Source organism: Schistocerca gregaria, chromosome 3, assembly GCF_023897955.1.
Source record: "Schistocerca gregaria isolate iqSchGreg1 chromosome 3, iqSchGreg1.2, whole genome shotgun sequence".
In the NCBI taxonomy this organism is placed as follows: domain Eukaryota; kingdom Metazoa; phylum Arthropoda; class Insecta; order Orthoptera; family Acrididae; genus Schistocerca; species Schistocerca gregaria.
In genome coordinates this window covers 275,850,571-275,876,248 of record NC_064922.1, presented here as the reverse complement: position 1 = coordinate 275,876,248, position 25,678 = coordinate 275,850,571, and the positions used below count along the sequence as shown (strand labels likewise).

General features: G+C 41.9%; 1 protein-coding gene across 2 annotated transcripts in view; it reads left to right on the top strand.

Annotated features, from left to right (window-relative positions):
* The window catches only part of LOC126355827 (proton channel OtopLc-like), a 254,516-nt gene that overhangs the window by 142,787 nt on the left and 86,051 nt on the right, over positions 1-25,678 (top strand). For both annotated transcript variants that reach the window (XM_050006273.1, XM_050006274.1), the window contains 3 exons: positions 3,486-3,740; positions 12,985-13,086; positions 21,847-21,961. In XM_050006273.1, the coding sequence (XP_049862230.1) occupies positions 3,486-3,740; positions 12,985-13,086; positions 21,847-21,961 (472 nt within the window). The remainder of the gene's footprint in view (positions 1-3,485; positions 3,741-12,984; positions 13,087-21,846; positions 21,962-25,678) is intronic.

Genomic DNA, 25,678 nt, shown 5'->3' with positions numbered 1-25,678 from the left:
AAATGAGCTACCATTGAAGAATTACCCAAATGGGACGGAAATCAGTAGATTCATGATGTACATGTACACACAAACAAATGATTGCAAACTCAGAAAAGTTGCATGATTTATTGAAAAGGAAGAGCAAGTCAACAACACGTTTATCCACATCTAGCCCTTATGCAAGTAATTATTCGGATTAGCATTAGTTGTTAGCGTTGCTGGATGTTGTCCTGAGGGAAATCGTGCGACGTTCTGTCAAATTGGCGTGTCAGATCGTCAGAATCCCGAGCTGCTTGGAGGGCCCTCCCCATAATTTTCCAAACGTTCTAAATGGGGAGAGATCCGAAGAGCTTGCTGGTGAACGTAGGGTTTAGGAAGCACGGAGGCAAGCAGCAGAAACTCTCATCTTGTGCGGATGGCCATTATCTTGTTGAAATGCAGGCCCAGTATGGCTTACCATGAAGGGCGACGAAACGGGACATTAAATATCGCCGACATACCGTTGTGCTTCCACGGAGACAACCAAAGGGATCCTGCTATTAAATGAAAAGGCAATGCAGAGCAACAGTCCTGGCCGTCGGGACGTATGGCGGACGACAGGCTGGTATGCCACCGCTGTCTGGGGTGTCTCCAGAGCATTTTCGCTGTTCATCGTGGCTCAGTTCGAAACGCGTCTCAACACTGAAGATAATTCTACACCATTCAGTGAGATTCCATGCTGAATGTGCCCGACACCACTGCAGAGTGGCTTGTTGGTGTAGAGAGGTCAGTGGTAATCGGCGCAAAGGATGCCGTGTGCTCTGTCCGCATTCTGTAAGCGTCTGTTGATGGCCCTTGTGGTCACTGAAGCACCAATTGCACGTCGAGGTATAGACGAATCCGGGAATCTGAGTGTCTCTCTGACGATTGCTCGAACCTCACGTTTGTTGTTTCTGTAGGTCAACCGCTTCCTTCTTGACGCTGTGGTCGGTCATGGTTTACCCATTCTTGCCAACATTGTCCATCAGGGCCATCGATTTTGTTCAAATCTCGAGCGATTCACCAATTTCTGCAACTGGCTTCTTTGAGCCCAACAACTCGTCCTCTCTCACATGCTGACGTCTGTGTATTTACTGTTCAACTGAGTGCGCGCAATGGAGTTGGTAAAGGCTTGGTCCCATGGTATCGACATGTCCCATGTTTACTGTACATGTCAACTGCGCTTTGAAACTGCGCCACAACGTCACTCAATCATTCGTCGACCGCCAGTTTTACAATTTTGCGTTTTCCGTAGATACCTGTATAAAAATCATGACTTAGAGCCTGTTAGTGAACACATATTACCCTTATACGAGGAATGTGCGGTTCACAGGCAACTTCGGAGTTATCCGCCGTGTTATCTGCCAATTAGCTTCGTCGTGGCGCCAACGATGCGTTGTGTATTAGTAAATGGCGACACTCAAAAGATTGCTCCAGCCTTTACCCACAGCCCAGTTGCGACTATGACGTGTATGCCTTTGAGGATTCTCCACCGAGGACGCTTGCTAATACACATCTCTGCTGAAAAAGTACGTTCCTTACCCACATATGCTGAATTAGATAGTCCGACGGATGAGCACATTGTTATTTGCCAGCCGGAGTGGCCTTTCGGTTCTAGGCGCTACAGTCTAGAACCGAGCGACCAAAAGGTCACAGGTTCAAATCCTGCCTCGGGCATGGATGTGTGTGATGTCCTTAGGTTAGTTAGGTTTCATTAATCCTAAGTTCTAGGCGACTGATGACCTCAGAAGTTAAGTCGCACGGTGCTCAGAGCCATTTGAACCATTGTTATTTGCGTAAGGGCTTCCACGTGGCCCTAAAGTGTTCTCTGGTGCTAGCGTCTCACACACAGTGAACAGTGTTAGGCCTTTAGCGTAGTCTCCAAGTAAACCTAAGTTTACACCATCATTACGATCTCTGTGCTCAAAACCCCTTTGTCTCACATTCTTCCATGAATTTGGCTCTGCCAGTTCATTCGTTACAGTAGGGTACTGTGAACAACTGGTACGTGACGCATGCTGAAAACTACAGCAATGCGCTGCGACGAGATCATCAACGATGGAGCAAAAAATCGTACTGAAAGAACATACGCTGACGGAAACTGTCACATCGTAAACTTGTTGACTCCATGTTGGGAAACAGATACGCTAGTATTTCCAGATCTCTGGAATATGTTCATTAATTCAGTCTTATGCGAGCTTATTTCCTTTATTTTTAGTGTAAAAAAAGTCATTCCTACAGATGAGGAATAAGCATTAGTATACAATGTCTATGGGATGAATCTCACTTTACTGTAACTTTTCATATGGAAATCGCAACACAGCGTGGCTTGATGACGTTGAAAGTTTAATGTAAAACATCTATTCGTCTTTGTACGTTTCAGGTTGATATACAAAAAATGTATAAATCTTATTTTGACATCGAAACATGTAAGTTTCAGTGCAGAGCAACGGGACTATGTATGTGAAAATTTAATTTTGAGAAGAAATACTTGGAGCTCGCACTAGAGGATGTGAAATCCAGACTACACGGTAAATTAAACAGTTTGCCTGCGGGAAAGTAATGTGTTTTTAATGAGATTTACATATTCCATGTGACTGAAAAACAAAAATAACTCAGATTAAAAATGATACCCCTGAAATAATTAATTTTTGTGTTTATTCTTGCAAACTATCACTGTTCCAGAGCTGCTACTGTAATCATAGAGCAAATGAGCATAAAATTCAATGCATCGGACTTTCTGATAAAACCGCTTGAAAGCTCTCAAGATAGCACTTTCCTAGGATATCTTTTACTGATGTGAAACCTCTGAACTGACATGATATTACTCTGAGAAGTACACTTTGCCAATCACTTTATCTTACAGTGGACATAAATTCTGGTGATAATTGAATTCATTAGCCTACGTATGCGAACGGAAAGCTCGTCTGTTCTACTGTGGACTCTATTTCTTCCAACATTATTTGTAATGAGTCTTTATATTCTTGGAGAAAGCTACTGCTTAATTAAAGCCTTTGTTTATTGTATTTGATTGTTCACCAATCATTTCTGCTCGTGTCCAGCTTTCCTACGATGACCCTCTGCAACCCTCCTCTCCTTAAATCTGTGTATGAAGTCGTACCCAACAATGGTGCTCTCGCACACCTGCCCCAAATGTGAAGTTGTCTGTCGACTGAGCGTGGCTGCTCTCTTCAAACACTCACAAACATGTCGCGCACGAACTGTTTTGCGCAGCAGCAGTTCTCTGTTGATGTGCAGTTTCATGTGGCTGCTCAAGAAACTTTCGATGCTGTCTCGAGCTCTGCGACGTATCATAAACTCTCCGGCTCGTTCCGCCGCAAGCATCGTTTGCACAGCCCTATAAAATTCTGTGCTCTAACTACTTGTTCTTCTTCCTTTCTCTTCGCATAAAACTGCGCAATTCTTGTTTCTTCTGCAGTGCCGACTTAAGCGCCAACCAGACGAGATGGCTTGCCATGTTACAGGTGCCAGCAGGAGCTGCGTCCCCTGGCGCCGGTGGAGATCGTGGTGAGGCCGCTGGACCCCATGGCTAACGCGGCGTCGGCGGCGGCGGCGGTGGCGGGAGCAGCGGATGGCGTGGCCAAGGTGCGGCGACCCGGCGTCGACATGGACGCGCAGCTGGCCAACCGCGAAGTGCAGCTGGCCGTGCGGCCGCCCTCCGTGGTGGCGCAGCGGCGCGGCTCCTCCATGCTCGCCATTACCCTACCGCAGACTCGCTGGTGAGTCTCCCATCACCAGCCGGCCTCCGTGGAAGAGGTCGTTAACGTCAGCGCTTGATCCAGAGAACGGAAGTCTGAACTCTAGTCACAGAAATTACAACGAAGAAAAGTAAAAAACGGAGATCGGTAGATATTATACACATGTACACACAAGCAAATGGCTACAGTTTTGGAAAACTGAATAATTTATTCAAGTGAAATAGTTTCACAATTTGAGCAAGTCAATAACGCGCTGTCCACCTCTGGCCCATATGCAAGCAATTATGCGGCTTGGCATCGGTTGATAGACGTTTGTATGTCCTGCTGAGGGATATCGTGCCAAATTCTGCCCAACTGCAGCTTTAGATCATTAAACCTCCGAGCTGGTTGGACGGCCCTGCTCATAATGATCTAAATACTCTCAACTGTGGGAAGATCCGGCGATCTTTCTGGCCGAGGTATGGATTGGCAAGCACGAAGACCAGGAGTAGATAGTCTCACCATATTCGTGCAGGAATTACCTAGCTCAAATGTACGCCCAGGGTGTCTTGTCATGAAGGGCAACGAAATGGGGCGTAGGCTATCGTCTACGCACCACTGTGCCGTAAAGTTGCAGCAGATTACAACCAAAGGCGTCGTGCTATGTAAAGAAATGGCACCCCACACCATAATTCCTGGTTGTTGGGTTGTATGGCGAGCGATAATTAGGTTGATACCCCACCGCTTTCTGCTTCGTCTCCAGACACGTCTTCGGTGATCATCGGGGCTCAACATTGAAGACTATTCTTCTCCAGTGAATGAGATTAAAGGCTGAAGGCGTGTCTGGAGAAGCCTTGCACAACAGTGGTATTCAGACCTGATTGTCGCCTGCCACACTGCCCGATAACTAGGAGTGATGGCCTGGATTAATGGCAGGCCATCCTGGGCTTATACTTCAATAATGCTTCCTCATACACGGCGAGAGTTTGTACCGCTTACGGTCGTGCTTGCCAAACACGTCATTGGCCAGCAAGGTTACCACATCTCTTCCCAAGTAAGAGCTTTTGGAGCAATATGGGTAGGACTCTACAACTAGCTCGTGGTTTTGACGATCTAACGCCCCAGTTGGAGAGAATTTGGGATGGTATCCCTCCAGTGGACATCCAGCAACTCTATCAACCAATGCCAAGCCGAATAACTGCTTGAATAAGGGTCAGAGGTGGACCAGGATCAACGCATTACTGACTTGCTCAGTTTGTGAAGCTCTTTCTCTTGAATAAATCATGCAATTTTTCTGAAATCAGGATCATTGGTTTGTATGTATACATACATTACGCCTAGTAATTTCCACCCCATTCAGGTAATTCCTTCGTGGTGTGTCGGTTTGTGTGTGTGTGTGTGTGTGTGTGTGTGTGCGCGCGCGCGCGCGTGTGTGTGTGTGTGTGTGTGTGTGTGTGTGTGTGTGTGTGTGTGTGTGTGTGTGTGTGTCTTAGAGTGATTTTCATCGCCAGTATTTAGCGAGTGAGGGGAGAAAATGTGCTGGGTTCCATTTCATAATCACCAGAGCCACCAGAGCATCTACCAAAGTACAGATTTACAAACCTCTCCACAGAAAGACGTGGTGTCATGTCACGTTATATTGTTGATAGCTATCCATCCGTCAGATGGGAATATTATCCCAGCTAGCGGCAACCTTCGCGCTGTTATAGAGCGGTAGGTTACCTGCCTTGATCGGTTTTCACTCTGTGGCGTCTGCCACGATCAAAAACAGAAACACGAAAACACCATCTATACACACTTATCACAATCACCTACACAGGACAGAAAGACTAAACAATAAAATCTCAACTGGAACAAATTCAAGTCTGCAATCCATACGAGTTAATCATTAGATAATAAATACACGCAAGAGAAGTGCATAAGCTCTAAAGGTTAGAACCCAACGAAATGATGACAAAATGTAAATCTCTCATCCTATAATGTATGAGCCATTCGCATGTAAATTTGAAGGCCTCATAACGTGAGACATTTGAAAGGTCACTTATTCAAGGTCTAACGGAGGAAATTTGAATATGTGAAGAATCAAAATTTCCATGTAATATAATTAGAAATACGTATTTCCCTGTCGTGATTTATTGCTATATAGAGTATGGCACTGTAACTTCCTTATTTAAGAAAAGAAAACCATAAAACGGAAAGTGTTAGAGATATCAATTTAATTCTCGTCTCTTTACATATTGGTACATTTAAAGGTTTATTTCATTTTGAAAATGATAACTTGAAGGCGTCCTCCAGTCTTCTCAGTGCATTTGGAGAGTCGAAATCGAAAGTATCCGTCCATTTTGTCCATCATGCCTCTGTCTATCCTGACAACTGCAGCACGTAATTATACCGCAATTCACCCAGGGTCCATGTACGATTGGAATACACCAAAAATTTCAAATAATCCCATTAGAAAAAGTGGCAGGGGACTAAATCTGGTGAGCGTTCTGGCCACTGAAAATCGCCCTTCAGAGATATGAGACGGTCGGGGAAGTGGTCATAGTCATTAACTTTCGTGGTGTTGGAACCAGACCCCCACAGCCCCTTCTTCAAGTTTTGGAAGAAAAATCTCCTCAGTCATCTGGACATGACGTTCAGAAGTGACTGTACCTTTCCTACCGCTCTCTTCGAAAAATGGTGGGCCACTACTGCCAGTTTTGGATAAGGCACACCAGTCACATGTTCTATATGTAGCGGCTCCTCCTGAAGTTTTCAGGGGTTCGCGCCACTCCAATATCGCGTCGTTGATGCAGAACACAAGGGGCCCATGAGGCACGTTTTCGATCAAAGTTTCTCATTCAGTTTGTAGTTAAATAAAGTCGCATAGATTAAATGTGTCCCTCACTTTGCGATCATAAATTGCTTGAGCAGCTGCATGTTTGCTTCGAAATCACCAGCCTTATGTTCTCGACGTTCTCTGGTGGTTCTTTAAGGTTCTGGTTTCTTTTTCTACACACTTCCCGTAACCACAAAACAGTCGATTTTCGATCAGTAATACGAGCTGCAAGCGTGATATTCAGTTGTTCCCTGAATGAAAGCTGCCTTAGGATGACCGAACGGCCATTGGAAAATCAAGTCTTCACGGCCAACGCGCGATCCTGTTTCGACCACTGCATGATCACTACTAAACCAAACTTAAAGAGAAGGCTAGGTCCAGCTCTTTCAAATGAGCTAAATCCCACATAGCAGTATACCTCTGTTGAAAGTGATTGCTCTATCTGGACAACAGACTCTTTCTACTAACCTTGTAGTGTTGCGCACCACTTCAAACAACAAAATGCTGGCGTCGGATTGCAATGAAGTGTCCAAAGAAACATGGAACAGAACAGTGTAGTGGCCTAACGAAAGCCGCATCTTTCTGTATTCAAGCAGTTCAGTATCAAACCCGACAATAATTATATTTTCAAACGATGATATTGGTACGTCAGTTCCATAACCTGCCTTACGCCAAGCATGTTGTAGCATAGGTTTGTGCAGTCAAATGATGAACTGCCGATCGTGTAATTTTATTTGTGGTTTTCACATTGTAGCCCCACAAAATTAATGATCCCTCTCATTTAGAGCTTATATTGCCTAAAAAGGTAAAAATCAAGAGTTTGGCAGTATTTTGTTGTCCTCCGTGTTTGTTCCTATTATACTGATGATTCGTTTTCTTCGGGCATTGCCGCAGTGGTAACAGCGGTTCCCGTCGAAGTTAAGCGCTGTTTGCAAGCGCTGTTGGCAAACGGGGTGCACTCAGCTCTTGTGAGTCAAACTGAGGATCTACTTGATTAAGAAGTAGCGTCTGCGGTGTCGGAAACTAACATACGGCCGGGAGAGCGGTGTGCTGACCACACGACCCACCATATCCGTATGCAGATGGCCTGAGGATGACACGGCGGCGGGTCGGTACCGTTGGGCCTTCATGGCCTGTTCGGGAGTTCAGTTTTTAATTTTAGATTCGTTTTCTTCGCCTACCGAAGTCCCTCTGTTAGACATACAGTAGGAGATCATCCAATTGTCCCTCGCTGTAAGGCGCGTAGTTTTGCATGCGAATTGTTTATATCACTGTTTTCGGAATGAGCTTATCCTAACAAGCGGACCGTAGCATCTCCTCTGCAGCGATTTGACTTGTACTGAATCGGCGTCTTGGGTTCAATTTCAACATATGTAAACAGGAAGAGGCAGTTCAACCGCTCTCAAGAAAATCCAGTTTGAAAATTTTAGCCGACCGAAGTGGCCGTGGGCTTCTAGGGGCAGCAGTCTGGAACCGCGCGACCGCTAGGTCGCAGGTTCGAATTCTGCCTCGAACATGGATGTGTGTGATGTCCTTAGGTTAGTTAGGTGTAACTAGTTCTAAGTTCTAGGGGACTAATGACCTCAGAAGTTAAGTCCCATAGTGCTCAGAGCCATTTGAACCTTTTTTTGATAATTTTACACTTGCTTACATAATATGTGTGGTCGCTAGCGTTGCAGGAGTCCGCAGCTGAGCGTGGTCGCTGGATCGACTCTGGTAACCGAAACTATTTTTCCCCACTTTATTCGGCCAATGTGAATTATTAAAGTAATACCTCCTAAATGTATTCGCTGGTGCAGCCTTGCGAAGTTTATTTTTACATGCAGTCGGAGAATCTTACAAAACGGCTACAAAATTGCACGTACATCAACGAACGAAATACAGAGATAGATATTACAGAAGATTATTTAAAAATTTAGTCAGTCATGCCCCATCAGGCGTCTATATCAGTATTCGGTGATATTCGTCAACATGCGTGGTACGCCCTTAATTCGTGTAATGACCGATAAACGTTTAAGGATGTAAACCAAATCTAGTTTGCAGTAGACAAAGTGAAAAATTGTTCGCATGCATAAATACAGCGTTCATCACACCCGCTGTAGGGCGCATTAATTACTGTTACTACGACAAGCATGATCCTGATTCCTGTGGTTACATACTATACATGTCACAATTTTAGGCACAACAATGTAAATGAAATGACCTTACTGATCTGATTGTATCACTTTCTTAATTTCACTTTTCCTCAAAATAAATTTGGCTCCATCTTTCAGAATAAATATTATGTAAATAATTAATGAACACTTAAATATCGATAATTTGCAGAGTCATGATATATCTGCTGTCATAATTACGTGGAAATAAAAAAGTACCAGCTGCGAGATTCTATTCAAACACATCCCGATTATGAAACTTTGCGCTTACTGCATGGGTGTCAACTGCTTAAATCTCTGTGACCATACGATTAATATGTTGTTGTTGTGGTCTTCAGTCCTGAGACTCGTTTGATGCAGCTCTCCATGCTACTCTATCCTGTGCAAACTTCTTCATCTCCCAGAACCCACTGCAACCCACATCCTTCTGAATCTGCTTAGTGTAGTCATCTCTTGGTCTCCCTCTACGATTTTTACTCTCTACGCTGCCCTCCAGTACTAAATTGGTAATCCCTTGATGACTCAGAACATGTCCTACCAACCGATCCCGTCTTCTGGTCAAGTTGTGCCACAAACTTCACTTCTCCCCAATCCTATTCAATACCTCCTCATTAGTTATGTGATCTACCCACCTAATCTTCAGCATTCTTCTGTAGCAATATATTTCGAAATCTTCTATTCTCTTCTTGTCCAAACTATTTATCGTCCATGTTTCACTTCCATACATGGCTACACTCCATACAAATACTTTCAGAAATGACTTCCTGACACTTAAATCTACACTCGATGTTGACAAACTTCTCTTCTTCAGAAACGCTTTGCTTGCCATTGCCAGCCTACATTTTATATCCCCTCTACTTCCACCATCATCAGTTATTTTGCTCCCCAAATAGCAAAACTCCTTTACTACTTTAAGTGTCTCATTTCCTAATATAATTCCCTCAGCATCAAACGACTTAATTCGACTACATTCCATTATCCTCGTTTTGCTTTTGTTGATGTTTATCTTATATCCTCTTTTCAATACACTATCCATTCCGTTCAACTGCTCTTCCAAGTCCTTTGCTGTCTCTGACAGAATTACGATGTCATCGGCGAACCTCAAAGTTTTTATTTCTTCTCCATGGATTTTAATACCTACTCCAAATTTTTCTTTTGTTTCATTTACTGCTTGCTCAATATACAGATTGAATAACATCGGGGATAGACTACAACCCTGACTCACACCCTTCGCAACCACTGCTTCCCTTTCATGCCCCTCGACTCTTATAACTGCCATATGGTTTCTGTACAAATTGTAAGTGGCCTTTCGCTCACTATATTTTACCCCTGCCACCTTCAGAATTTGAAAGAGAGTATTCCAGTCAACATTGTCAAAAGCTTTCTCTAAGTCTACAAATGCTAGAAACGTAGGTTTGCCCTTCCTTAATCTAGCTTCTAAGATAAGTCGTAGGGTCAGTATTGCCTCACGTGTTCCAAAATTTCTACGGAATCCAAACTGATCTTCCCTGAGGTCGGCTTCTACTAGTTTTTCTATTCGTATGTGATGAATTCGTGTTAGTATTTTGCAGCTGTGACTTATTAAACTGATAGTTCTGTAGTTTTCACATCTGTCAAAACCTTCTTTCTTTGGGATTGGAATTATTATATTGTTCTTGAAATCTGAGGATATTTCGCCTGTCTCATACATCTTGCTCACAAGATGGTAGAGTTTTGCCAGGAGTGGCTCTCTCAAGGCCGTCAGTAGTTCCAATGGAATGTTGTCTACTCCCGGGGCCTTGTTTCGACTCAGGTCTTTCAGTGCTCTGTCAAACTCTACACGCAGTATCGTATCTCCCATTTCGTCTTCATCTACATCCTCTTCCATTTCCATAATATTGTCCTCAAGTACATCGCCCTTGTATAGACCCTCTATATACTCCTTCCACCTTTCTGCTTTCCCTTCTTTGCTTAGAACTGGGTTTCCATCTGAGCTCTTAATGTTCATACAAGTGGTTCTCCTTTCTCCAAAGGTCTCTTTAATTTTCCTGTAGGCAGTATCTATCTTACCCCTCATGAGATTAGCCTCTACATCCCTACATTTGTCCTCTAGTCATCCCTGCTTAGCCATTTTGCACATCCTGTCGATGTCATTTTTGAGCCGTCTGTATTCCTTTTTGCCTGCTTCATTTACTGCATTTTTTATATTTTCTCCTTTCATCAATTAAATTCAATATTCTTCAGTTACCCAATGATTTCTACTAGCCCTCGTCTTTTTACCTACTTGATCCTCTGCTGCCTTCACTATTTCATCCCTCAAAGCTACCCATTCTTCTTCTACTGTATTTCTTTCCCCCATTCCTGTCAATTGCTCCCTTATGCTCTCCCTGAAACTCTGTACAACCTCTGGTTCTTTTAGTTTATCCATGTCCCATCTCCTTAAATTCCCACCTTTTGATGAATATAACCATACGTAAAATTTTCTAACTCGATATTCTTGAAAACGGTTGAGACTTGGCGTTTACCTGATGACATATGTTAATGTCCTCGTCGTGTCTTACGCAACCTGTCAATATGGCTGAAACTGTTGAAGATTACTTCGTACGGTCTTCTTGTTTGGTGGTTTTTGTAGGCTTGCGGAGCATTTCAAGTCACGCGCTTCTCCTGCCAGTGTGTTCTGCGTAATACACGAAACACATCATATCATCGGTTAACACGGCGTTTGTGACTCGGAATATTTTTATCAGTAACACACAATCTTCAGCAGTAAAGGACCATTGATCTGATTTCAAAGGATTACACTGACACTTTATGGATGATATATATGATTCTACGTATATAGACTGAGCAGCGAGTGAAAATTTGTAACAAGGTCAGGGGTCAAACCGGATTTCCTGCTTACTAGGCACATGTGAAAGCCCAACTAAGTCACCTTCGTACTGCAGTTCGCACAACTGCGCGGATTACCCTGGCACGCCTCCATCTTTTATACTGCGTCATCTCTTTTGCATAAGTAACTGCACCTGGGTTTCAGGCTGGACGCCCCTTCCCCCCTCCCTCCCCCCTCCCATTTACGTTCGATGCTGAGGTGCTATTCCAGAACATGGAGAGCCTCGACAGTTTTCTGTTCGTGTGTAAGAGGGAACTTAAAATAGACTGGGAGGGCAGTAAGAATTTAGATCGAGGAGGGAGGTGTGCCAGAGTAATCCGTGCAGTTCAGCGAACCGCTGTGGCAATGGTGCGCTGTCCCTGGTAAACTGGAGAGCCATGTTCGATTCCCGCACTTGGTACAGATTTTCACTCGCCGCTTCAGTCTACGTACGTAAAAGCACATCTGTAGGAGACGAGTAAAGTCTCTGAAATTGTGTCTTTTCACACACTGTAGCTGGCCGGTGTGACCAAGTGGTTCTAGGCTCTTCAGTCTGGAACCGCACGACCGCTAGGTCACAGGTTCGAATCCTGCCTCGGGCATAGACGTGTGTGATGTCCTTAGGTTAGTTAGGTTTACGTAGTTCTAAGTTTTAGGGCAGTGATGACCTCAGACGTTAAGTTCAAAAATGGTTCAAATGGCTCTGAGCACAATGCGACTTAACTTCTGAGGTCATCAGTCCCCTAGACTTCAAACTGCTTAAACCTAACTAACCTAAGGACAACACACACATCCATGCCCGAGACAGGATTCGAACCTGCGACCGTAGCGGTCACGCGGTTCCAGACTCAAGCGCCTAGAACCGCAAGACCACACAGGCCGGCTCAGATCTCAAGTCCCATAGTGCTAAGAGCCATTTGAGCCACACAGTGTACGTATATTCTGTTTATCACATGGCGCTGAATAAACGACATGATTTTCAAATTTAAGCAAGAACACCTCAGACGAAATAAACAAAATAATTTTAGTATTATTTATGAATTCTTTCACCTGGCCACGTAATGTTCGTCTTCTACATCGGAGGACAACTTGATAGGAGACTTCTTGAGCTATCAAAGAAAGGTTCATTTCATAATGCCGGGATATGAGGGGAGTAACTATTTTAGAAAGAAACAAAGGCTCGGATTATGTACACAGGTCCTATAATAAGACTGAGTACAGTTTGTGAACGTAGTATTGGTATTTCACAGTAAGCACTTTTTAGTGGATGTAGGTTGCAATAATAGTGATGCAGAGATGAAGCAGCGTACTCGACAACTCTAGCATGGAGAGAAGAGTCGAAACAGCCTCGGGACTGAAACACACAAAAATGACAATTGATACACATGTTAACTTTTTTGTAATATATGTACAAGAATTTTGTTGTCCACGATGTTTAGTGCTGATAGCTGGCGTTCTCATTTTCAGGTTGCTCTCGAATGGCAACCCAGATGAGAGACTCCCTCCCGGCAAAGGCGACGCGGAGGCGGCTGCTGCGGCCTTCAAGAAGAAGAACCGCACGCTAGGCGAGTGAGTACACCTGAGAAACTACGATGCACGCACCTTCACTCTTTCTTTCGCAATCCATTTTAACAATCAATACCTTTCGGAACGTGTCACCAGCAGCTGGGTAATTGATTTTGCCAAATCTAATTGCTGAGCGTTCAGGTCTATTTATTCATAAGACTGTGTGTTGTACTTGCCTGCACCCATCCATTAGAGTACTGGTAAGTCGAAGGGCATATTAAACATGTGGGACACCTGTCACATTATCCTGTGAATTGTTCTGGTAACTTCTAATATTTATTAATTGTAGGCAGGATTGTGGTCAGTGTTGTAAGTTATATTCTAAATAGTAGCTGGTTATCGTTTCGAAAACAAAATATTTATTAATCCATAACTTCATATCGTCAGAGACGTACGTCCGATATCGTCACTATCTAGATTACCAAAGTGCTAAGTCCGACACACCTCAAAACTGTTCAAAGTTAAAGTCCAAGAAACTAAGCGAAGAAGCTATGTGGACTCCGAACACAATGCAGCTCACAGTCGGATCCCATAAAGTTGACTGTCGAAATATCTTCTATGTTTCTAAACTGCTCGACCAAAACATTTCAGTCCCCTTAGCAGCAATCGGCACTCCACTCATGAACACTTCCGTCCGTCCTCGGCAATCTCTCAAAGCTGTTTCCAGCCCATACGGCCATCGCCATTCTATATCCCGGATTTGACGTAGCCAAAATTACTACGTTACACTCAGCTTAATGCTGCTACACATATTACGCATCAACTAAGCCTACACTCTCACCAGATTACCCATGGTGACATTAGATATTTGCTGTGTACCTTGGTTTTCGCGTTATTTAGATTCTAATCAGTCAGATAGTTTACTTATCCATATTTGATGTTATCTGTTACGAAACACAATAAAAGTTACACATTTACAAGTAGCTATGTCTCATCGTGTCGTTAGATTTATTGCTTTGTAGTTTATTTTGCACTAAAATATGTTTTGTCGCCGTCGGAGTTAACACTCATGGTCTTAACTCAATATGTACGACGTTATTAAAAATCCTGATACTGTAAATCGCTGTTCAGGCGCTATCTGTGGACATTGAATTCTTTAAAATCACTCAAGGCGTTTAGAAGTTACTAATTTTTAAAGTTAGTGGAAATATTCAAATCTTACGTCCAAGTGCTGTTCTGTCTATCGAGTCAGCATTTTGACGCTCTTTCTCGTTTCGTTTTTATGTGGTGTCATTACCTATTTTGTATTATTATTAGTTTGGATTTTCCTTATTTTGTGGCAGTGATATAACTTTCCGGGCCATGCTGTCATCTCACACCACTAACGGACAGCAACGAACAAAGCGACGGGGATATGCGAAATAACTCTCCAAGCTACCTGATCCCCTACTATTCGCCAGCTTACTCTTCTTTCGCCTATTAGACTAGCAGACAGATCCATTCGCTACCCGCTAGCGAGAAATACTTGTCTGTGTCGGGACTCGCTGGCGTCATGCATCTGTCAAACTCCCGCGAGCATAATCTGTTTGTTACATCCCAATTGTATATGTCAAAAATATGCAACAGCTATGTTATGATGTCAATATGTAGATTATGTTATCATTTCGGAGTTGTATAGCTCGTTCCTCAAACATCCATGTTGTTGTTGTTGAGCCCGAAGACTCGTCTGATGCAGCTTTCCATCCTGCTTTATCTATTCTGTGTGAGTGTCTTCATCTCCAGATAATTATTACAACCTACATCCATTTGCAGTAATTTCTTGGTGTCCCTCTACAGTTTTTCCCCCATACTTCCTCCAAACACAAAATTGACGAATCCTCGATGCCTCAGAATGTGTCCAATCAACGCATTCCTTCTTTTAGTCTGGTTATTTTACGAATTTCTTTTCGCGACAATTCTATTCCGTACTTGCTCATTACTTACGAGATCTAGACACCAATGTCCACCATTCTTCTGTACTGCCACATGGCAAAAGCTTCTATTCTCTTCTTCTATGAAATGATTATCGTCCACTTTTCACTTTCGTGCAGGGTTACAGTCGAGACAAATATCTGCAGAAAAAGCTTCATGACGCTTAAATTTGAATTCGATGGTGAAACATTTCTCTTCTTCAAAAACGCTTACCTCAGCGTTGCCAGTTTACATTTTATATCCTGTCTACATCGACCATCAACGGTTATTTCAGTGCCCAAATAGCAAAAGTCATCTACTACTTTTAGTGTCTCATTTCCTATTCTAATTCCCTCAGCATCGCCTTATTTAATTGGACTAAATTTCATTGCCCTTATTTTTCCTTTTGATAATGATCATTTTACTCGTATCCTCATTTCAAGATACTGTCCTTTCCGCTCAACTGCTCTTCCAAACGCTTTGTTGTCTCTGATACAATTACAATGTCGTCAGCAACCTCAAAGTTATTAATTGTTTTTTATTTCTTCTCCCTGAACTTTAATTCTTTTCCCAGATTTTTGTTTGGTTTCCTCTACTTCTTGCTCAATTTAAGGACTGAACAACATCAGGGATAGGCTACAACCAAGTCTCACGCCCTTCCCAACCATTGCTTCCGTTTCATGGCCTTCAACTCATAATTGCTGCCTGATATCTCTTCAGGTTGTACCTCTGCTCCCTGCATTTTACCCCTGGTACCTTTAGAAATCCAAAGACTGCATTCCAGTCAACATTGTCAATAGTCTTCTCCAGGTCTACGAAAGCTATAAATGTAGGCTGGCCTTTCTTTAAATTATCTTCTAAGGTAATTCGTAGGGCCAGTATCGCATCGTGTGTTCCTATGTTTATCAAGAACACAAACAGATCTTCGTCGAGTTCGGCGTCTACTAGTTTTTATTCTTCTGTAAATAATTCCTGTCAGTGTTTTGCACCATGACTTATTAAACTAATAGTGCGGCACTATTCACACTTGTCACCACTTTCTTTCTTTGGAAGTGGAATTATTACATTCTTCTTGAAATATGAGGGTATTTGCCGTGTCGCATACACATTGTACATCATGTGGAACAGTTCTCTCCTAAGGTCTTCAGTAAGGTATGAGTGCCTTTTTTCGACATACGTCTCTCAGTGCTCTGTCAAATTCTTCTGTCAGTATCACATGTCTCATTTTATCTTCTACTTCCTTTTTTTCTTTCTATAAAGTTCATATCCCTTCTATAGTCCCTCTATATACTCCTTCCGTCTTATCACAATTCCCTCCTTTGTTAATATTGGTTTCCCATCTGTGCTCTTGGTATCGATATAGGTGTTTGTCTTTTATTTAAAAGTCTCTTCAGTTTTGTTACACACGATATCTATCTTCCCCATAGTGCTATAGTTCTCCATATCCTTACATTTGTCCTCCAGCCGTTCCTGCGTATTCATTTTGCACTTTCTGTCAGTCCCTTTTTTTTTACTTCTGTATTCCATTCTGTTGCTTCATTTGCTGAATTTTTATATTTTCTTCCTTCATCAGTTAAATTCAGTATGTCCTGTGATATCCCAGACTTTCTACTAGCCCTTGTATTTTACCGTTTTTGTCGCATACTGCCTTCAGTTTTTCTTCTCTCGAAGCTCCCTATTCGTCTTCTACTGTATTTTTCTTCTTTCAGACAATCGTTGCCTATTGCTCACTTTGAAATTCTCAAAAATCTTTGGTTTTTCAGCTTATCCAGGAACGATCTTCTTAATTTACTACCTTTATGCAATGTGTTCAATTTAAATTTAATAATTAATTAATCAATTAAATGATTGATTGGTTGACTGAGGTCAGATTCCACATCTGCCCTTGTAACTGTCTTAGAGTTTAGAATCTGGTTACTATATCTCTGTTCTAGCCACAAATAATTGAACTGAAACCTTCAGATGTCTCCAGGTCTCTTTCTCTTATAGAACCTTCTCTCACGATTCTTAAACCAAGTGTCAGCTATGATTTAATTATGCTCCGTGCAAAATTGTATAGAATGGCTTCTTCTTTCATTCCTTTCTCCCAGTTCATGTTCACCTGCAATATTTTCCTTGTCTTTCTTTCTTGCTACTGAATTCCAGTCTCTTATCTCCCCACATATTTCTTCAGTCTGTTCGTCATTTACGATGCTAGGTGCCACATAATCTTTTACTAATTTGGTGACTGTTGGCTTTGTGTCTACCTCCGTTACGATAAAGCATTCAGTACGCTGTTCGCAATATCTTACCCGCACTCCTATTTTCTTGTTAGTTAATAGTGCCACTCCTGTATTGATCGTATTGGGTTTTATATTTATAGCCCTGTGATCACCTGTACAGAAGTCCCGTCGCCCTCCACCTAACTTGACGCGTCCCCACTATATTTAACTTCTGCCTGTCCGCTTCGCCTTCTAAATTTTTTGTCCTGCCTACCCGATTAAGGCATCTAACATTCCATTCCACCATGGCAAGGTCCCTGGTACATTGGGAGAGGGCGGGAGGGGGTGGGAATGGATGGAATTGTATAACTCCTAAACCGATAACGTGTATGTCGTTCTTCTGGACATCATTTATAAACACAAGTGACTGGGATACATCAAGGCAATAGACTGCATCACATTTTGATCTCATATGAGGAGAGGCTGCCAACAAAATTGCAAAATGGAAAAAGCACACTGCGATGAGCGTCCGTGAATATCTGAATCGCGTCTGAACTGTCTCGGACACCGTCCCCAATCTACGCCGTACACTACTGGTGTAACTGACTCACCACAACACTTGTGAAGCAGCGACTCAGGTTTTCTGCACATCACTTCCATTCACCATCGTCTGAGATATCCACACGGGACATATGGGGAACCTTTGAAAGACATGTACCAACATGTGGAGTGCCTAGGGCGTAACCGATAAATCAACAGAGATATGAATGTCTGCAACACGCTGATACTTCGGTGAACGTCTAAGTAAAGAAAGGAAGGGATATTAGAATCTGACGAGCTGTCGACGACGGAATCATTAAAGAAGGAGCACAAATTCGGTTTCGAGAAAGGGGGAATGGAATCGGCCGTATTCACTGAAAAGTGTCTGTTCTGGACTTTCCCTTAGGTGATTTACGCAAAGCGCAAAAATCCTATATCTGAATGACCGTACCGGAATTTTAACCACCGTCCTCTAGAATAAGGGTTCGATGGTCTTACTAGGATGCCACCTCGCTCGTTGTGGCAAGTCTCAGGATCCTTCTTAACTGTTGAGTAATATTGGTAACTATAATTGAATACTAGTGAAATAGAAGGTAAATTAAAAAAAAAGAAACAGTGCCTTATTATCGGGCATGAGGGTGTTTGAAATGTTGCACCTCAATCAACTTATGACTTGGAAAGCTTGGCTGTTAAAATGGAAAATACAGTGTGATGATGAACACAAACTACGCTTCAACTAACCATTTTTGAAATACACCAAGTATTGTCAGCAATGAATCTTACCTTAAGCACCATGAAAGTTACTAGGATCAACTGGAACTTGGACATATACTAACATTAACTTAACAACACAGTGAGATCCATTTCTTCTTATGGCATTCTACCTATAACACATATAGCTTCTTCACGGAGTATCAATCAACTCAGTAAATCAATGCCACAAAGAAAAACCTTGTACTTCCTTCATCACAACTGTTGACTGCAATAGAGACGTAGGGCATATAAAGACAGAGGATCATTACTTTGCACTGTCTCGATTATTCATAAAATGTGATTCCTTATTTGACATTACATACTCTGCCTTCAGAATAAGATGAGAATGGATAGGTACTCGGAGATAAGGCAAAAAAGTTTCCTACAGCTCAAAACATGGTGCAAATTAATAAATTAGGCTTTGTCTAAAAGTCATTTTATATGAACACAAGCTCAGTCACACGTACATGGGACCATGCAATCCTGTCAGAAGAATTTTAAGGTCAAGGAAGGATATTCGAACAAAATGTAGACCGGATTCAAATCCTATTGCACAAATCCATGATATTTCAAAAGTTCCATGCATTTTTGCAATGCTTTGAGAACCATGAAATCATCTCAAAACTAACCACGCAATGTTGTTAAGCGTCTTTTTCCTATATCGAGCCACTTTGCAGCATATTCATAACCGTGATGCGCTGTTGTCTTCAGTTGTATTCCAAACTATACTATACCCTCTGCTCTCCATTGTTCTCATACACTTAATGGAGTGAGTAGACATCACAGCATAGTTCCTCTTTACTTGGCGTAGGTACTCTTCTAAAGATTTATAGCATTTTTATGTACGAAGATTGCTGAAAAGTAATGCCTCTGAATTTTTATATGAAAATTCCTAAACTTCTAAAAATAAAACAGACTTCATTAACATTCTGCATCTTTATTTTCGTACCTGCATATTTATTTCTCAACACAGTCGCACTATCGATGACCACATTTCCCCCAACATGAGCCCAGTTTGTGGACACCGTCACTGTTCATTGTTTGACTTTCTTGACGGACTCGCAGTCTCACGTTTGCTTGCACGGCTTTTGGGAACAGATGAAAATCGGATGGGGACAAGTCGGGACTCTGTCGACGATCATCGAAGACAGCGAACCCCCTGCGGCAGATTGTTCTAGACGCTGCAGTGCTCGTGTATCGTCTGGCGTTTTCATACTCATGGACAGGGTGCTCCATGTCTGGAGGGTTAGAAACTCTTTTACAGCAAACAGTTTCTCAAGCACTGGCGTAGCTAGTTACACACCACTATGTTACACGCTACAAATCAGAGCCCTCTAGAAACAGAGTTCCAACTTGCGCCAGCGAAGCGCGAAATTCGGCTTATTCATATGCGCATGTGCAACAACTCAACCGATGTTGAGAACGTAATAAAAAATTTGGATGCATTACTTCTCAGCACGCTCCCGTACAATCTGATATCTATTTTAATATGTTATTCATCACATTTCCTGTAGAATTAAGTTCACCTCGTTGGTTTAATCCCCTTTTTTAGCCGAGCTGTCTAAGGAGCTGTAGTCATGGGCTGTGCGGGTGGTCCCGGAGGAGGTTCGAGTCCTCCCTCGGGCATGGGTGTGTGTGTTTGTCCTTAGGATAATTTTGGTTAAGTAGTGTGTAAGCTTATTGACTGATGACCTTCGCAGTTAAGTCTCATAAGGTTTCACACACACACACACACACACACACACACACACACACACACACACACACACATTTAATCCCCTTTAAACTGTAACTGCCGAAGACAAAATGTAAAAGTTGCTACCAAATGCAGATGATAATCGCCCTATCACTATTCCTTGGCATTTTATGTTTCATTTGGGGGAGCTGTCATTGAGAAGCTATTCAACTGTTTCAATCCGTTTTTAAGTACTTCCGTTAAGTAAAATCACTATTTTTCCTGTATTATTGTTAGAATTTATTATGTTAAGGAACATGGTGTTTCATATATTGTACAATACACTTATAAACTAATTACTGTGCAATACACTTATAAATTGTACAGAAATGCAGTGAGTGCGAATTATGATGAAAGCCATACTATCGTATATGACTAGCTTTTTAAAAATTACGTCCACCTGTCAGCTGTAAACTATTGGAGGGTAAAGTGCTTAACAAATATGTATGAGTGGCGGAATATAATTTTACAACGCACTCAGTGAAAGAAGATTTTCAAGTCAGTCATATGTATTCTATTATTTTTTCTGATGTTCAATGTAATTTCAATAAAATAATTAAAACCAGTTCTGTAGGGAAGCAGTCATTAACCACACTCGGAAAAGGTAAACTTTTATCTACTATGTTCTAAAATACTTTTATGAAACGTTTTGTTTACATTTGATTTTTCATAGTTATTTTTATTTCCTCCGTGGGTAATCTTCTTTGTAACTAGCCATCACAAACGTTACTAATCAAAGCTTGCTGTATTATTCACGTATGGCCACTGGCATCATCCTTTTAGGTATTTCACGTCCGTTATATTCTCCTTCTGTCCTTTTCACACTACATTATTCGACCGTCTGCCTCATATAAAAGAAATATATTTTTGTATGTCAAAAGCGTTAGTGTATGGATGCGTTTGAATACAGGTTTAAGTAGAGAGGGAAGAATAGATGGAGTACACACGCAGAGTGGTTATTTATTGGATTAAATCTTTAATTATTCATCATTCTCTATGGAAGACATTTGCATAAAGCATTTTTCTGCCTATCTTAAAGTATTGGGACTATAAGAAATACTTTCGCTGTATTTATTTGTTCAGTAACCCAATCAGTTATCAATGCATCCGACAATAAAGAACTTGTGGAACTTACTGAAGAATTTAAGAACGTTTCTCGAACCAGGACACTTGCATTTCACAGCCAGTGCACATACCCTATGATTCAGCCAGAGAGAGCCCAGAATTTCCTGCGGGAGGTAATGACTTGCGTTCGATACTCGCTCAGTTTTACTCTGCTATTAAAATTAATTATGGTTGAATAAGTTGATTGAGTCGCGAAAGTATATTAATTTGGTGAAATGAAGGCAACAGATTATTCAAAACTGAAAGATCATCATGGGTTCTTCAGAAAATAGCGATGAGATATTGGTGGTTATCAGGTATTAACCCGAGAGTCTACTTTGGTTTAACCTAACGACAAATAAACTGAACGCCTCACAACGAAATAATATTGTCACTTCTGAAACTTGCATCCCTGTGCAGGTTTCATATGTGAATTACACACCCGGATCGGCTTGAACATCTTTTAGAGCTGTGATGCTGTGAAGAAACACATTATTTACTCCTTGAAATAACTGGAGGGACCTTGTGCAATTGTTCTAGTGACGCCCTCAGCACGATCCTGTCGGCGCTCTACGCCAAGTTGCTGGTGGTGATCGGCATAGCTATGCCCATAACGGAGGTGCTCTCTGCAGAGGTGCATGCAAACTACTTCCAGGTGAGTGTTTCGCACTGACTACATGTTACTGTACCCCATGACCTTTTCAACGCGAGAGAGAATTAAAGCTTTTCTCTCGTTTCACAAGTGTGGTATTTACTAACTCAAGAAGAGGAACTGTGCATTATAGGACGTAGATTAGTTGTAGAATACACAAAACGTATGAGGTCACTTTATTTGTACAATTCTTCAAGTTGAAGCTACTTGGCAATACATAAAGTCGATGTTATATGAATCATTTTAAGGTTTCCGCGGTCTGAAACTGAGCAAACTGTTAAACGTGCTTTGCCTCAACTTACTATGGAGTATTATAAGTGCTAATCTTCCGCATCATGTTAGCACACCCAGTTGTACAAAACGAAAGGACGAGAGTAACTTTCACGTGTTGCGTCACTGACAAGTGACAAAGCTCGATGAGACTTGGAACATACTTAAAAGAACTGTTACTGTGTAGTACAGAAGACAACTGAAATGAACACAGACTCAGACTGACGGAAACAACACTTTTATTCAAAGCAATAATCGTAATAAACTCATCACGATTTATGATGGTCACCTGAACGTTACAAAATGTAGGACATGGTTCTTAATAGCGATTGTGGCGTGTGTAACAATCATGGAAGGCAACGCATGCTCTGCAGTGTGCTCCAATGTTGACCACAAGCTTGATAAGGCCTGCTTGTGGTAAGACGTTCCATTCTTCGACCAGCGCTGTTGAGTACTGCTGCATGGTCTTTGGTGCTGCAATACGCCTCCTGCCCCCCCCCCCCCCCCCAATCGTGTTCAAAGACTTGGAGGTCAGCACACAGTACATCCATCATCCATGCTGCATTATGCCTCCCCACACCTTAACGCGTGATGAGCAGGCTGGACAGTGTTCCTGGATTCATTACGTGTCCTGGTATGGAGAGAGGTGGGAACACGTAATGGACCTGGGAGCATTTACGAACATGATGGTTTCGGTGGTCCATATGTTATGGTGTGGGAAGACTACATTGCATTGGTTTACTGAATAACAAAATTTTTAACAAGGTTCACCCACTGATCAACGTTATTATAAAACTGTCCTCCTCTCACGGATGGATTTGGCCCTGACATCATTTTTATGGATCACAATGTGTGATAGAATCGAACAGATGCAGGTGAAGCAACTCTTGCAGCGAAAGGATGTTTGTCGAATAGACAGACCTGCCCGTCCTCCCGACTTAAATCCCACCGAGCATGTGTGGAACGCATTGTGTAGCCGTATCGCACAACGCCCACATGTTCCAAGGACCATCCAGCTAATGTCACTCAGCTTTTGGAGGAATGGAACGCCTTACTATCAGCGTTTCTTACCAACCTTGTGGCCGGCATCGGAGCACGTTGCAGACAGCTGGTGGATGATCGTTGGAACATGCGGACGTTCTGCGATACGTCAACACAATGCATTCCACTCGTGCTCCATGGTATTTAAGTCGGTTGAACGGGCAGGTTCGTATTTATAGAGTTCCAGAGGGATTTTGACACTGTGTCTCACAGTCGGTTTGTAATCAAATTGTGTGCTTATGGATTCGTGATTTCATGTCAGAGAGGTCACAGTAAGTGGATTATTGACGGAAACTCATGGAATAAAAAAGAAGCTATTTCTTTCGTCCCCCAAGGTCGTGTTATAGGCCATCGGCTGTTTCTTAGGTATATCAACGATTCAGGAGACGATATGAGCAGCCGTCTTAGGTCCTTCGCAGATTATGCTATCGTTTATCGTCCAGTAAAGTCATCAAAAGATCAAAACAAATTGTAATATGATTTTGAAAAGATATCTGTATGGTGCAAAAGTTGACAATAGACCCTAAATATTGAAAAGTGTGACGTCATCGACATGAGTGCTAAAAGGTATCCGTTAAGCTTTCGTTACACGGTAAATCAATCAAACCTAATGGCAGTAAATTCAACTAAATACCTTGAAATCACAATTAAGAACCGAAAATGTTGTAGGGAAGGCGAACCAAAGACCTGTAATATGGTTGTCCCTCCGCTTTTGAAGTTCTGCTGCGTGGTGTGGGATCGTTACCAGACAGGCTTCATAGAGTACATCGAGTAAGGTCAAAGGAGAGCAGCATGTTATGTATTATCAAGAAATAGGGGAGAGAGTGCCATGGACATGAAACAGAATTTGGGGTAGACATCATTTAAACAAAGACGTTTCTCTTTCCAGTGGGACCCTCTCATGAAATTTCAATCAGCAACTTTCTCCTCCGAATGCGAAAATATTTTGTTGAAGGCGACCTACATAGAGAGAAACAATCATCATAATAAAGTAGGGAAATAAGAGTTCGCAAGGAAAAGTTCAGGTGTTCGTTTTCCCCGTGCGCTGTTCGAGAATGGAATGAGAGGGAGTTATTGTGAAGCTGGTTTGATGAACAGTCTGCCATACACATAAGTGTGAGTTGCAGAGTAGCCACGCAGATGTAGGTAATATATATGTACAGCATGCATTGACGTCTGTAGTGATCACACATTCCATCGCTGTGACTTCAGTGTAATTATTGATTTGGAGTAGAAGTGTCACAACCATTCGCCTTACTGGGTATTTCTTTCAGTTACCTTCCGTACTATACTGTAGCAGTTCGTTGTACGTATGGCCAGAGTTTCACCGAGCAATGTTACTTGTCAGTGATCCATCATTTTAAGGTAAGATTTCCACACCAATGTATTTTGTTTTATGAAGTGTTGCCAGTTTACATGTAGTCCTGTACCGTCATTACTTAGTTGCTGCCCCTCTGTTGTGGTTTCTTGGGTGTGATACTTCTCTTACAGTAGGATGAGATATCCACTAGAATTAGTAACTTTTCAAGTGTAACTTTGTTCTTGTTTGTGGCTATTTGTAACAATTAGTAACTAATTACGTGAAACTTCCGAATTTGCAGTTCCTATGTATACAGAAGTGTACGCCATATGCAAAACATTTATACAATCTTTTCATTGTAGATCATCCATATGTTACCCAAACCAGCATTTAGAAACATTAACTAAGTAAGAATCTTGCATTATGACTGAACAAATAAATCATTGAATATGAAGTGTTCCTATCCGTTGCTATGAGTACAGAGCAACACATTTCTTAACTCATCTCTCTAAGTACGATAGTACGTTAGCCTGACAACGGTAATACACGTACAAAATAAACATGTGCAGTATAGTAGCTAGAGGTAATTTAAACATGTACAAAGTCAATGACATTTACTGTTCCCTAAATCAACTAGGTAATGTCTTAACGTTGCCACAGAAATGATAAGGCTTACCTGTACTATAATGAAAATGTAGCTGAACAATTCAATGCAATTACAGTCATTTGCAACAAGATGGCCTAGAAGAAATCACGCTGCTTTTTTTATTACTTAAATAAATCTCTGAAAGGGCTAAGCGAGCAAGCCAGGTGGCAGCATATCAAATGTTAGTAATCGGATCACACGAGCTACAATGTGTGTCCGGAAAATATTAGCTTAGACATCTTTTGAATAGGCAGATCAAATGTGCAGGATCAGTATCGAATAACGTGAAAGCTATTGTGATTCGTTTTCGTATTAATTAGTGGAATTCGGGAATATGAATGTGTATGTACGGCTGATCATTGTTGTTAAGAACAGCAGTATGTTTGGATATAGAATAGAAAGCTCATAAAATGAACACTTTAGATAAAATATCCTTTTGCATGTCGTACCTTAAAAAGAAAAG